This window comes from Centruroides sculpturatus, unplaced genomic scaffold (assembly GCF_000671375.1).
Source record: "Centruroides sculpturatus isolate CEXI.00-Female unplaced genomic scaffold, Cexi_2.0 scaffold114, whole genome shotgun sequence".
NCBI lineage: Eukaryota > Metazoa > Arthropoda > Arachnida > Scorpiones > Buthidae > Centruroides > Centruroides sculpturatus.
Window position 1 is genome coordinate 606,590 of NW_019384417.1, and position 14,640 is coordinate 621,229.

Genomic DNA, 14,640 nt, shown 5'->3' on the forward strand with positions numbered 1-14,640 from the left:
AGAAACTGTTAAAAACCGTCCGTTTTAAGAGAAGTAAATTTGTAAAAAAGCTAATTAGTGACTAAAATACTCTTCTGTGTGAAAGAGGAAGGTTCAATTACTGACTAGCGCCTTTTACTGAATCATACAAAGATAAAACGCCGACAGAAGTATAAGCAATATCAATAGCATAAAGAACCAATCGAAGTAAAGTGTAGTATATATATATATATCGATTCAAGAAATTATTTAAAAAGCTAATTAACGACTATTACGTTTTAAAATATTCTCCAATAGTAAATGGAAAGACACAATTTAGTAATTCTGCCTTTTATTAAATTATATAAAGTATCAATAACATACAGAATCAATCGAAGTAAAGTATCAGGATAGCTTTCAGCCCTCGATATTTCACTTTAAAGTATATAAATACCTGTTAATGTAATGTAATTTTAAATAAATCTGTATGCCTAATATCTGTGTGACCTATGCTAATTTTTAGTTAAGTATTTATATACTTTAAGGTAAAATATTAAAGTAAAGTGTATTATATTCCCTGTACAATTCAATAGCTTAAGAAAGTATTAAGAAAGAATCGTCGCATTTATAAGAGAAACAAATTAAAAAAAAAACTCATTAACGACTACTACTTTCTAAAATATTCTTCAATCGCAGTAATTGCGCCTTTTTCCCTTTACATATAAATTCCTATGCAATATTAATGTTTAATTTTATTCCAAAAATGATTTCTTTTTTTCTTTCCTCCTTCCCTTCATATCCCAAATGCGAATTTCTGGTATGCAATTAGCTTAATTAAAACGAGTTATTATTAAAACTTTAGACTTTGTTTCGAACTAATAATTATCCTTTTATTTTTCATTAAAAGATAAGAATAGAAAAAAAACTATAATTAATCGAATTGTAGATTTCGTCACACTAAATTTTTATATTTTATATTATGTATATATATATTGTGTACTCGTGTGTCTGCACATCAATCTGTCTCTTCGAACTCGTCTCTTCTCTTATAAATGTTTAATTAATTTAATGGTTAAAGTTACTATTTAATGTGTCTTAAAACGTTTTANTAAACTTTGATTTAAATTCAGACAATAAAAATTCCTTAGCATTAGAACTTAAACTATTCAGTGAATCTATTTTATGGAGCAACTAATGGATAAAACAATGAGATATTTCTGCGTCCTAAATTGTTTGTGACCTTTTTTTTACCGAACACCGCCCAAAATTTTTAATTTAAAATCTACAAACAAAAGTTTAAAAAAATAATGCTGTTAAGCTGTTAGGTACGGTACATTCCGGTACAGATATATTAAAATTATGAGTAATAGACTATATAAATATGCTCCTTTTGTGTAGCATATTCATATGGATGTAAACAGGATTTGTTCTGAAAGGCATATTTTATTATTATATTATTTATTTCTAAGGGAGATAATCTTTTAGTTAAATGTACACTACATTATTTTTACATGTATATGTTTTTATACTCATATATTTATAAATTATTTCTGTAAATATCTTATTTGCATATTTTTCAAACTAAAAATTAAGTATACTAATAACATGATACACACATATGCTTGTATCTTCTAAATTATAATTATAAATGTGTTTGTTTATTTATAATTCTAATCCATAAACATTCTGTAAGTATATATAAATACTGTAACACCATCACATATATATATATATATATAGCCTATATATCTAGAACAGACTACATAATAATTATATATTAAGCATTTCTACAATATTTTGGAGGAAAAATTATTACAAAGAAAGACAGATGGTTTATGAATAAAAGGCAGATGTCTTTTTAGAAGGACAAATAAATTTAATGAACGTATAGTAGACTGTGTTACTGAATTTACTAAGGAAAATTTAATAAATATAGGACTTATAATTTTTCAGGTGTTTTTTGCAATGTACTAGCACCTGTAGGCTATACAGCTGGCTTCAAGTTTTACATATTATAGACGGGCCTAAATCGAAATGAGATCAACCAGCATAGATGAAGGATAAGAAACAATTATCCGATCCAAACTAACTATAATATATAATGAGTCAGTTTGAATTCCAATTCGGATCCTTCACGGTGATAAGAGTATATTGCATCTATTCTATCGAAACTTTATTTAAATTATAATACCTTAATAAACTTAATTGACATATAATATACTAAATTTTATTAAATTCCGAGAGGCATTTACAAGTTTCGAATTACAAATATTCATTATAATTCTAAACTTTCTAACACCAGTTTCAACACAAGTAAAATCGTTCAATAACAACTAAATGGCGATACGAATCGACGATTCTTTCCAATTGGTAAAATATGCGTACACACTTGAATTTCAATAAGATTCACATTAAGATGTTTTGCTTCTCCTCTTTGTGCTAATTTCTTTTTCCTTTTCCATACATACAATGTGTGGAATGCATCGGACCGGTTTCTCACCCGCAACCTGGTAAGAGGACCTCCCGGCATCACTCTATACACCTACATAACAGGTGAACAACCGTACCTCCGTATGGGTACTTTTTTTCGGGAAATTGAAGGTATCCGGTTAGTATACAAGAATACCAAGTTTCCCCCTTCTTCTACTATTATCCTACGTAACTACCCACATCCAGCCAAACGGGCGAAATTTTCTTCGATTATTTTCTTTTAAATTTCCCTAATCGATTATTTTTCTCGTAGATATTACACCGAAATCGACGGAAAATATCGCTTACGACAAACTATTAATGAGAAAACAACTGCAAACAATTGTTATTTACAGAGCAGAAAATTCTGCAAATAGTTTGAATCGCGCTATAACAATGGACATTCAGTAGGCTGACCCGAAGCAGAGAGAGGCCTTCGTTCGAGAGTCGATGGCCTGGTGTGTCTACTACGCACGCGCAAAAGTATAACGACCGTCGATGCGACCTTGAGGACACCGCCATCGTTTTCACTTTCCTTTAAGATGGACTCCTCGATGTAGAGTTAGCGATTTCCCGCTTAAATTTTAAACCTTGGGTTTCTTTTTCGTAATAATTCTTTACTTTATAAGAATTAAAAAGTTTTTATCTTAGAAATGACATTGATTTCTATCTTAAGAAATAGTAAAAAGTTTCATTAATAAATTCCTGAGTGAAATTTTTATATATTAATTCGACTTGTATACAAATTTAATCCTTAATTCCTTAATATTATCGTAGGTATTAATTGAGAACTGTAAGTAAATATTCTATGATTATTTTTTTCTCTATTTTTCCAAAAAAATGTAGCATTTATAAAGCATTTATAAAGCACGTCTTCACTATTAGCGTGAATTCCATAAATGGTAAAATGTAGGTTTAATGTTTGCATAGTCACTTATGAATTTCCATTTATATATCAGCTGTCATATCTGAGTCATACGAAATGATTTCTATGCACCGCCAAAACTTTGCCATAACTCCAGACGATTTATTTTTAACCGACAGTATAACGAAAAAAAGAAAAAGAAACAATAATATAAAGAATTGGGGTGTTGTCTTGTACACTAACAGGCGGGAAAACGTTTCATCATTCTATTGGTCAACCAGTAACAGGATGTAGACAATAGGGAGGGAAATCTGCGTAAGTCAGAAACGATTAAGGTAGTGAAACTAAGGAGGAGAAACAGTAGAGAAAAAAAGACATTTGCTAGGTTTATTCACCTTTAAGGATAAATTAAATGTGTAGGAGTCGCGGGCGATGTTTCCATTGTTTATACATAAGCATTAAACTGTTGTACTGTACATTTTCGATTTTTAAAGAAATTTAACAATTTCGTTTTCACAATTTTTTTTTCCTGTAAATTTGTCAATTTTTAACGTTTATTCTACCTACAGTTAAAATGGTGTTTACATTTAACACACCTTTGAATGAGTCAGACCTGTTTTATCATTGAAAGCGCACAAATATCTCCCTTCTTCCTGCCTGTTCTTCATCTCCGCCATCTTGTAAGCAATATGAAGTAGAGGGAAATATTTTAAAATTATATTTTTTTGTCAGTTGAGTAGGTAACTATATTGAGATATTTTTAAGTTCGCATTTTGTATTATTTTCACCAAAAACCATCGAACTTAGAAGTATTGAACTGTATCAACCTATTGATAGATCGTCCATGCAAAAAGTATACGGAGATTGAACTGAACTTCCTATTAGAGTTGTATCTTGCATATTTAATATAGGATTGTAATAATAAGTTCGGAGTAATTTTCATACTGTTTTTCTTTTCGTTAATTATATTTTTGTATCAATTTATAAATAATATTATTTATGATCCGGTACGCAAAATAAATAAATAAATAAATAAATAAAAACTTGTTGTAACAAGACATGGAAGATTTATAAGTAGGAAAAATTTTAATTTATTTCTTTTTGATATTCTGTTTATATTATTCCTCTATACCCCTTCCAGTTTTAAAAACATTTTTATGATCTCTACTTTCAGTTTACAGAATTTTATTTCGCTGTAAAATAAAAATTTATATCCAATTTATAAAATTTTAGTTAGTCGTCCATCAAATAATTTATATCTCTGGCTATTTTTCATAATATCTCTTTTAATTACATTTAAGATTTATTAGCAGGATATTAATTTAACATTCAAGAAAAGATTTTTGGACAACTATGGGTAAACATAATATTAATGACTACCAACAATCAGTATTTATGACTCAAACAAGTATTCATTGCACAACAAAAAGGTAGGCTGTTAAGAAGGTGGCTAGATGACATTTTGTCCCTTTCTGGCGCAGTGACCTTTTCGCAAAGATCATGTCTGCCCTTAAATAAAACGTGATAAGATTTAATTAAGTGAGTTAAGAATGAATTCTTCTGTTTTAGACATTGCGTTTTTAAGACTGTAATAAAAACATTAGACATAAATGACGTATATACTTTCAGGTGTAAGTAACAGGATGTCATATATCAAAGCGTAACGGGCATGTGTTTTATTTCTAATAATTACAACTGTATCTAAACTGATCTGTGTCAAACTTAGGAAAATGATTAAAAAAATTAACAAAATTGTTTCGAAGGACAACCAATCCTAAAAATCTAGAAACAATTTGTTAATTTTTTAAAAATAAATTCTAAGATCGCATGATATCACCCGTGTCGATGTGGGTCACTCCTCTTGTATCCAAATATGTAAATTCCGTCAACTACAGGAAACGCAGCTAACCTGTTTGGATTCCTTAAATAGCCACAGGTTAACTTAGATTTTTTTAAAACTATTTTGTTATTGATGACATTTATAGGATTTTAATTCGATTTTACATGATCAGAAAATTTGAAAAACTTATCAGAAAAAATGAATTCATCGTCGTAGGCGGTTAAAAAGTGTAAAATGGAATTAAACAGGCTTACCTTGACACGTTAAAGTATCTGGATCGCATCGCAAACCGAACTCCTCGTCGCAAATTTGGTCCGCCTTACATGCTTGACCATTTTGCCTTGCACAAACAAGACGACATGAACATGAGATATCTTTTACTTTTCTTTCACCTGGGCACGATTCTTCGTAACTTTTTCCCAAGTCACACAAACAAGAAGCACGGTTTAAGTCTAATTGTTTTTCTTCGCGCATTGAAGACGTATTTGTACGTTGAGTTGAGAGTGAAGATACTGTTGTTGTCGCATTAATCTCTTCCGTCGGAACTAGAGTTACATTAAAATCCACAGTCGTAGTAGATGTTATGGCATCCGTTGTGATATTTAAACTCGATTCAAAACTCGAGGTTTCATTAAGTAAAGTCTCATTCGCACTTAAACTAGAATTAAATAAAGCCGCTATAATGTCCATTCCCAAAAGGAAATAAGTAATACAAACCAATGGTGATCGCATGGTTCTAATCTACTACTGTTACGAACAAAGACCCATGAGAACGATCCGTCTGCTTCGGCTCATCCACCGTGTCTGTCTGTTGTCGATCCTGCGTTTCGCCCCAGGGTCTTGGCTCTAAACTTCCTAAGCCAGTTTGACAAGCAACAGGTTGCAGCTAACCCAGTTTCTTTCCAATCCCCCTTCCTTCCCTCCTCATTAAGTCTTGGTCTTAAAACCACCAAACTTTGGTCATCTTTGTTTAATGCTTACGGTCAGTAGGACAATGGATAGTTTTAACATAAAATAAAGACGGAAGTTAAGAATTCACTTAAAAAATACATAACTTGTAATAAGAACCTAAATTTTAAAAAATTTATATAATTAAAATCTTACTCTTTATTCCTTAATAACTCGTAAAGATAAAATCAACATTATAGACTTATATCGTTTTTGTATTGAGGAGAATAACGATAATAACATCAATGATGACATTAAGCAAAATTTAATATTTTCAAATAGATCATTGAATTTTCTCAAACAGGTCAAATAAACTAGAATGAAAATATACAATTATCTAATCGATCCGATATTCACTCTTGAGCAGAAGAGTGGCCTTAAGGGACATTTAGCTGCATTCCTAAACTGCCATCTGGTAGGGTCCATTTTATGAATGGAAAAGTAAAAGATATTAAAAACAATGATGACATTTATTTACAAAGTATTATATAAGCAGAAGAAATTTAAACCATGTTTCGACAATAACCACAGATTTATAGTATCCTAATCTATACCATAAGTCTTTCTTAGATCTCATTGAAGAAAATGATAAACTCATTTATTTTTATCTCCTTTTTATGTCTGAAGTCGATAAAACGCTTATTTTACACTCTTCTTAGTTATAAACAACATAATTTGTAGGTCGCCATACTACAGCATCGATGTTATTTTAGAAGAGGCCTACACTATTAAATTTTAATATTTAAATTTAAAAACAAGTAAATCTTTTTAAAATAATATAAATAAATAAATCCATCATCTATTTTTATATTGCAACTTTTGTTCGGAATTTTTTAACGTACAATATATTAACTTGTTAAAATGAATAAAATAAAAAGTTAGTACTTCATTTTATATCAACGAACATTTTAATATTAAATATTATTAAAGTTGTTTCACATAAATCCAAGTGTTGAAAACTGACGTCATTAATAGACGATATTACGCATTCTTTCAATGGCACAGGGCGTATCCGTTTGCATATGCAAGTTATAAAAAATAATTTATCGATAAATATTGAGCAACTGTTCTATTTTCAGTTAAGAAATATTACTTTTCCATTAATGTTTATTATATTTAACGATATCTTAATCTAAAATTCGACCATTCCATGTTGATTTAAACATAATTACATCATCTTAAAGTCCAGTTTTGCGTAAAAATAAAAATGACACTTTCTTATAAACAAAATTCACGATGAAAATATAAAATAAAATAGATTAGGAGGAAATAAAAGTTGGCAATACATAAAATTGAATTCGAGCTCTTTTCCTGTTTACATTTTAGAATTTAAATTTTAAAGTTGCTTCAATCTCTGTTTTCAATAAGCTTATTTTATTCTGAATTGAAAATAATAAAATCTGTTTATTCCTTAAAAAGAAAAACGTTATTCGTTAGCAATATCTGAATTAAAGGACAGCGATTTTTATTCTGCATTGTATGAAACGAGAACTAAAAGTAGACATTTTTCGCATCGTTGATTGCTCGTTTATTCCGTTCGACCGTAATCGAATTTAATATCTTGTACAAACTTTGTTTTTAATACTAAAATAATTTTATTTATTCTTTTGTTTATACACGAAGAAGATTTAATCCGAGTTCAATTACAAAGCTTGACTTTTAAATCCGATAAAAAAAATTATAATAATAAAAAAAAGGAACAGCAAGAAGTACATTTTTAATCTGCTTTCGTTTATCGAACGTGTCCTTTTTTAAAAAAGAAAAGTTTCGTTGAATACTTTTTATTTATGAAAAAATAAATTATAGAAAGTTATATTTACAATTAATTGAATAAAAAGATGTTTCGAGTCTTGTTTAAAATGTCATCGCTTTAATTTTATTAATTCACTTAAGAGAAAAGTTTGATATTTTATTAATATAATTCTCGCTTCTTAAGAGTTCAGTCAATATTGACTTTCGTTATTATATTTTTTTCTATTCATAAATGCCTAACATATTCTTTATACAGAATCATAAACACTTTCAGAAAATAAAAATGGAAGTAAATTTTATTAAACACGTTTATCGCTCCACTAAACGTAGTTTAAATCACATGCAAATTATTCCCTTGCGTTTTATGATCCATCAAGTATATTTATGAATATATTTATGTACAAAATTACATTATATATGATAATAAAAATATATAATATTTGAAATTTTGTATCTATTTTGATTATGTAAGAAAACACAAAATATAAAGAAAATGAGAACGAAAACATTGAAATGCATCCTATTGAATATTTTCCTAGAAAAGTGATAAAATACACGAATAAAATTGTATTTATTGTGCAAGATAATTATCTTTTATGGAATAATTTATCAATCAAATTCTGGTGAAATTCTTTATGAAATTCGGAAACTTTACATAAATCATTACCACTTTTCGTGTTCCAAAATGGACCAGTTTCGTTAGAGAATTTGATAATAAATTTTTGACTTCGTATATTGCACAAAGCTTCGTTAGTAATCGACCTCGACATGTGTTATTGTTTCTTTTTTAAAGAAAAACAATAACTTATGTTAAGGTCTTCATTTTTAAATACCATTTATTATAATTTTACATTATTAATACTTGTATTTACGTCACTTAACTTACCTGCTTAATTAAACATTTATTTTTCCCACTCGTTAAAAATTTATTTATTTTTAATTTTAAATATACGAAGAATTAAAATTTTCTAAAATAATTCAAGAGTAAATAATAATATCTTCGATATTATATCAAGAAATAGCTTGGAACAATTTGCAATTAAACTGTAATTATTATATTAAGTTCAATAAATTACTGAAATATATATAATTAAAAATTTGGAAATGTTTTTTTTTCTTTAAAAAAGCAGATGGAAAATAGAAATGATTTCATAAATTTCTAAAACTGTTTATAAATAAAATAAAAAATAAATTTTACTTATCATTGATTTTGCCTTGTACCTAACGCTGCATACCCTGAACGTCCTTGCACCATAAAGCCATTTCCTTTTTCGTAATTACACACACTATAATAACAGATTCCAAAACTTAAGCTGTTCATACCTTCGAAATAAAATCGAAACCTTGTTTATTACTTCTAAAAATATTTTTATAAGATAAAGACAGTTACATTTCATATTTAATAAATAAAAAAAATGTTTTATATTTTAAATATTTTATTTTGTAACGTGGTAAAATTCATGTCAAAAACTTTTGTTGAATATTTTCCCTTCCATAAAATGATAATAAAATAAAAAAGTGGTTAAATTTACTTCTTTTTTCAGTTAATAACGCGTAGATTATCAGATATCTTATCATTTTAGACATTATAGTCTCCATTTTATAAATTTTTATTACCTGTAATATTATTTGGTGATTTTTGTTCTAGGTAATTTAACTTGTAGTAAAAGAAGTTACTTACTATCCGTTAATGCAAAAAATATATAAATAAACTACATTTCGTTATTTCTCCCTTTTTAATACGTTTAAATAGTTTATATGAATGAATGCCATTTTATATAAACTATTAAAATTCTGGCAAACATTTTAATTTCGAACTATTAAATTATTTTAAAATACACCTGTAAAATGTATTTAAAATTAGTTTTTAGTTAATGTGATGAAAATAAATTTTTTTTAACAGTTCGAAATATTTCAAATGATAGAATTGAAAGGTAATACGACAAAATTTATTTTTTAACCGAACCATTTAAAATATTATCCACCTTTTAATGGAACAAAAATCAGGGAAAAGGATTCATTGAAAAAAACTCGAAGTAATAAAATTGTTTAAAAATAAAATCTAGTTCAAATTCAATAAATTTACCTTAACCACAAAATCGAAAAAAATAAAATAGGAATAAAAAAAATCCAGTTAAGCAATCAGTACATAAAGATTTCCTTTAACAAAATGGATTTAAATAAGGTATCGGTGGCAAGTTATTTGTTTTTCGTTGTTCATCCTTTCGTGGCGACTCGTTCGTCCAGTTTACCAACTTCCTTCTTTCACCTCACATCTGACTAATCATCTAACAATTCGCAAAATTGCTTTTGCTTGTAACGGTTTCATCTAGCAACCAATTTCCTAGTGTCGATTAATCATCCGCGATAAAAGAAAAAAAAAATAATCAAAAAATAAATAAAATAAAACTGATTTAATTCATTGCTTCCTTTCTTATTTTTATTTAAGATGTTCCCGAGAAATTACCTTTGATATTTATGGATTCTCGTCTCATTTAGCTTAAATTCTGACAATAATGATAACCGAGCGACGAAAATATTTGAAAATATTAAATCAAATCGAAACAAGTCGTTAAATGTAATTAGTTTAAGCGATAAAATATTATAAATTAACTTCTTTCATGTATAACTTATATGATTAAATATGAAGAAATGTATTATGTACAATGATTAAATGTTACAATTGATTAATGGCAAAAGATAATTAAGCTTTTAAAATTTTACAACGGCATTTGATTCGAATAATTAACCAGCAAAGCAGAAATCTCTAAAGTCTCTACCAGGCTCATTTCACTTGCCAATCAACAAACAGAACGTAACCATAACAATAGTTCTACCTAATTTTAGATTAAACTATGTAACCGAATAATTAGTTGGATAGAAATATTATTTATGTATGTTTAAATACAATAGTAGCCTACTATGTGTAAATTAAATTGTTATATGTGAACTATATTTCATGCGCTTGTATGTAGATCTAAACGTATCATGTGTAGACTCTATCGCAATATTTTATAATTTTTTAAAGCTTAAGATAATATCTAAACAATAATAAAATCCGTTGATGAATTTTTATCTATTGTTAATAGTAAATTTTTCTATTGTGCATGTAATGAATTAAAAATAGGTTAAGCGGCAATTCAATATTAATTAATATTGAAAATTTAAAAAAATCAATTGTGCGTGTTTATATTATTATACAGTATAAGAAAAAAATCAATTGTGAAGTTTAAAAATAGAATAACGAAATCTATACGAAAGAAGATACTTCTCAACTGTAATTAATGCAATTCTACAGCTGTAATATGAAATTACTAGTGAAATGAAAGCGAGTTTTATCCAAATTTATATACAAATGAATAATTATTGTGCAATTTATTGTAAAAATCTATTNAATAAAGTATAATACAGATTATTTGATGTTGCGTAGATAAAATATTAAACTCGATATTTCTTTAATTAAATTAAGAAAAAGTTATAGTAAGATAATGAATTTCGCTCATTTATTTTTATCATCTTTTATAATAAATACGATAAATGTGTATAAGTATTACAGCACAATTAATATCATAATTTATTAATAATTTATGATTTCTTAAAAAATAAAATTATATTTTAAGCACTAAATTTTTATATATTACATTGGCTATCAACTTTTATACAAATACTTATTACCACAAGTTTATTAAATAGTAAGTTGATGTTTAAAAAAACATTAATATCTTTAAAATGGATTTTTTTGAGATAAGATGCTCTAGAAATGTGAAAAATTCATGACGAAACAACACGCGATAGCATAATGATACGAACTGATAAGTGAGAAGGAGATAATTTCGTAATGATGGATTTTTAACTAAAAGTTTAGAATGTTTGCAATGACGAAAAAAAACTTTAAAAAAATGTATTTTAATAATGAAATATTATTAATAAATTACTTTATTATTTCTTATTTAAGATTTGTTTTCATTAGACAATATATCAATAATTCTAATTTTAGAAAATAGTAAAGTATTATATATTAATTTACAAGAACTTATATCTGTAAGTTCATCTTTATATTATAAACTAGGACGGAATGTCATTGAATGAGGTTTTCCTGAAAATAGTAGGTATCTTTCAAAACCAGTTTCTGTTGTAGTATAAGAAACTGAATTAATATTATTGCATTTCAAAATATAGGATGTCCCTTTTAAAACGTAACGAACTCTATATTTGAATATATATTAAAATTTATATATAATCTCCAAAATATTTTTCTTATTTTAATTTAAATATATCAAGTATTAAGAGAAAAAACATAAATATGAAAATGTATTTTACGAGGTTATCAAGAATTGGTGGCTTTTTAATGAGGTTTTCTTTTTTAATTATGATTATAAAATTTTTCAGAGTAAAAAGTCGTTATGTTATAGTCTATCATATGCTTTTTATAAAGACTAAATTTATCAAGGATATGAAATTCCAAGATTAAAGATTTTATTATAATTTAAAAATTTTTTTAGTATTTTTAGCCGTCAATTTTTTTTATTCCTATTTAGAATTTATTATTTAGAAATTATTTTTGTTCTTTAAATAAATTTGTTTTGAATTAATTAAATTATTTTATAAAAAATAAAATAGTTGTCAATATCACCTGTCTTTTTTTCATAAATTTGCTATAAATGAATTAATCTAATTTATACGTAAATATCAAATGCAAATCTGTCTAATCAGAAATGGAAGAAATATATAATTTTTCGTTTAGTCGTTCGAATATCTTCTATAATGTATATTGAAATTGTAACTTTTGCAAAATTGTTTAGAGACATTGCATAAACAGGGGCAGATTTATTTATGAGAGGTTCCAAGGTGCTCCACAATCGTGAATGCCCCTGTAGCAAGTAATGACCGTGCAAATTCTATTATCGCGTTTTTTACTTTAAATTTATACAGTATTTATAAATACAGCCTGGTGCATTTCGTTTCCTGAATCATCGCTTACTTCTCTCTCTTTATTATTTTCATTTTTATTATCTTCTTTTTGTGAAGGCCTCTGCGTACGTGTCCAAAAGATGTCCGCCCGTATATTCGACCCTGTGCGTAAAGCTATAATTTACTTATTCGCTTTATTTAGAGAACACAAACTTTTAAATATGTTCGTTTTAAACATCTTTTCAATTAATCTGATTACAAATATACCGTATTTACTCGAATCTAATGGGTTAGACACGTTTTAATTTCTCTATGCTCATCCACGGGTTATTATTTTTTCTTTGTGAAAAAAAGACAACTCGAGACAAAAAATGCAGAAATAATTATTGTTCAGTATTTATTGTAAGTTACGTATCACTGTTTTTTATAGTATCAAAGTCAGAAACCTCTTCATTTATTCTCTTGAATTAACACTAACGTTGTTCCTAAGTTTTAGTTTTAGTTTCACGCTAATCAACACTGGCTTCTGCTTTCACATCTCACATGTAGTCAATACTCAGAGCCGTTTAAAGCATTGGAAATCCAACATTTCTTCAAAGAGTGCTTCACAACTTTTTCTGGAATTTTCATTCACGTATTCATCACATTACTGTAATAAGTTAACGAGATTGAGAGCTAAGCTGACCTGTTAAATATTTTCTATTACAAATATTGATCTAATAAAATCATTAAAATGATGGAATGGAATTAGTGACAGAGAAGTAACACGCACGGCACTAGAAATCGCTAATTATGACTTATAACATCGAATCTAAGAGGCGCCTATTTTCAAAGATAGTAAAAAATGAAAAAGTGAGTCTTACATTCGAGTAAATACGGCAAGTCAAAAGGTGGACTGGCTGAAGACTAAACGAATTTTAAAGAATTGCGATTCTATTATCAGTGGCCCAGCGGCTAAAACCACTAAACACTAACCACGGGTTCGTGTCTGACTAACAGATTGGCCACATGGAATTTTCTGTGTTTTCTTCGCGTGTCTAACGTCTAAATAGAGCCAATTTCCCATAGAAAGTCTTTCCGAGAGACATATCCCCTTGGCATATGTTGCGTTACCGTATCCCATTAAACCTAAACTATTATCAGAATGACGGGATAAATTTTTATCGCGTGACTCCAGAACACTATGGGCTATGCGGCATTCTTAGTCTTCTCCATTACGGTATTCTCAATATAAATTATTTTCATTTTATTGCTTGACATCATACGATTTACTATATAGTTTTTAAATATAGTTAAATTGATTTGTTTGTATTTAGCCAATACATTTTTTAATTAATTACAGGAAAAACTATAAAAGAATTTTAACATATCATGCTATGTATATATATATTATGTTGTTATAATGACATAGCTGTAAAGATCGCACATCTTCCTATGATTTTTTCTAGCTGTACCATCGAGGGCCTGGCCGAACCCACAATAAGTCTGAAAAAAGGCCCTCTTAATGACCACAGAGCGGAAATAGTAAAAAAGAATTAAATATGAATATAAATTGTGATAATAAAATAATACTTATTCTAATAATAAAGTATAATACAGATTATTTGATGTTGCGTAGATAAAATATTAAACTCGATATTTCTTTAATTAAATTAAGAAAAAGTTATAGTAAGATAAAGAATTTCGCTCATTTATTTTTATCATCTTTTATAATAAATACGATAAATGTGTATAAGTATTACAGCATAAACTTTGTATGTAATTAATAATCATAATTAATAAAGCGATTTTTTCAGAAATACTATAAATAGATTGTACTTTATTTGATTCAATTTTTATTTCTCATTTGAAAAGTAATTGACCTGCAAATTTTTATTTTTTAATAATCACTAGTCGA

At 27.3% G+C, this 14,640-nt stretch overlaps 1 protein-coding gene across 4 annotated transcripts in view; it reads right to left on the reverse strand.

Moving 5' to 3' along the window:
* The window catches only part of LOC111619241, a 41,626-nt gene extending 35,704 nt beyond the window's left edge, over nucleotides 1-5,922 (reverse strand). For all 4 annotated transcript variants that reach the window (XM_023360933.1, XM_023360931.1, XM_023360932.1 and 1 more), the window contains exon 1: nucleotides 5,387-5,922. In XM_023360933.1, the coding sequence (XP_023216701.1) occupies nucleotides 5,387-5,864 (478 nt within the window). In that variant the 5' untranslated portion in view covers nucleotides 5,865-5,922. The remainder of the gene's footprint in view (nucleotides 1-5,386) is intronic.
* Between the last annotated feature and the right edge of the window lie 8,718 nt (nucleotides 5,923-14,640).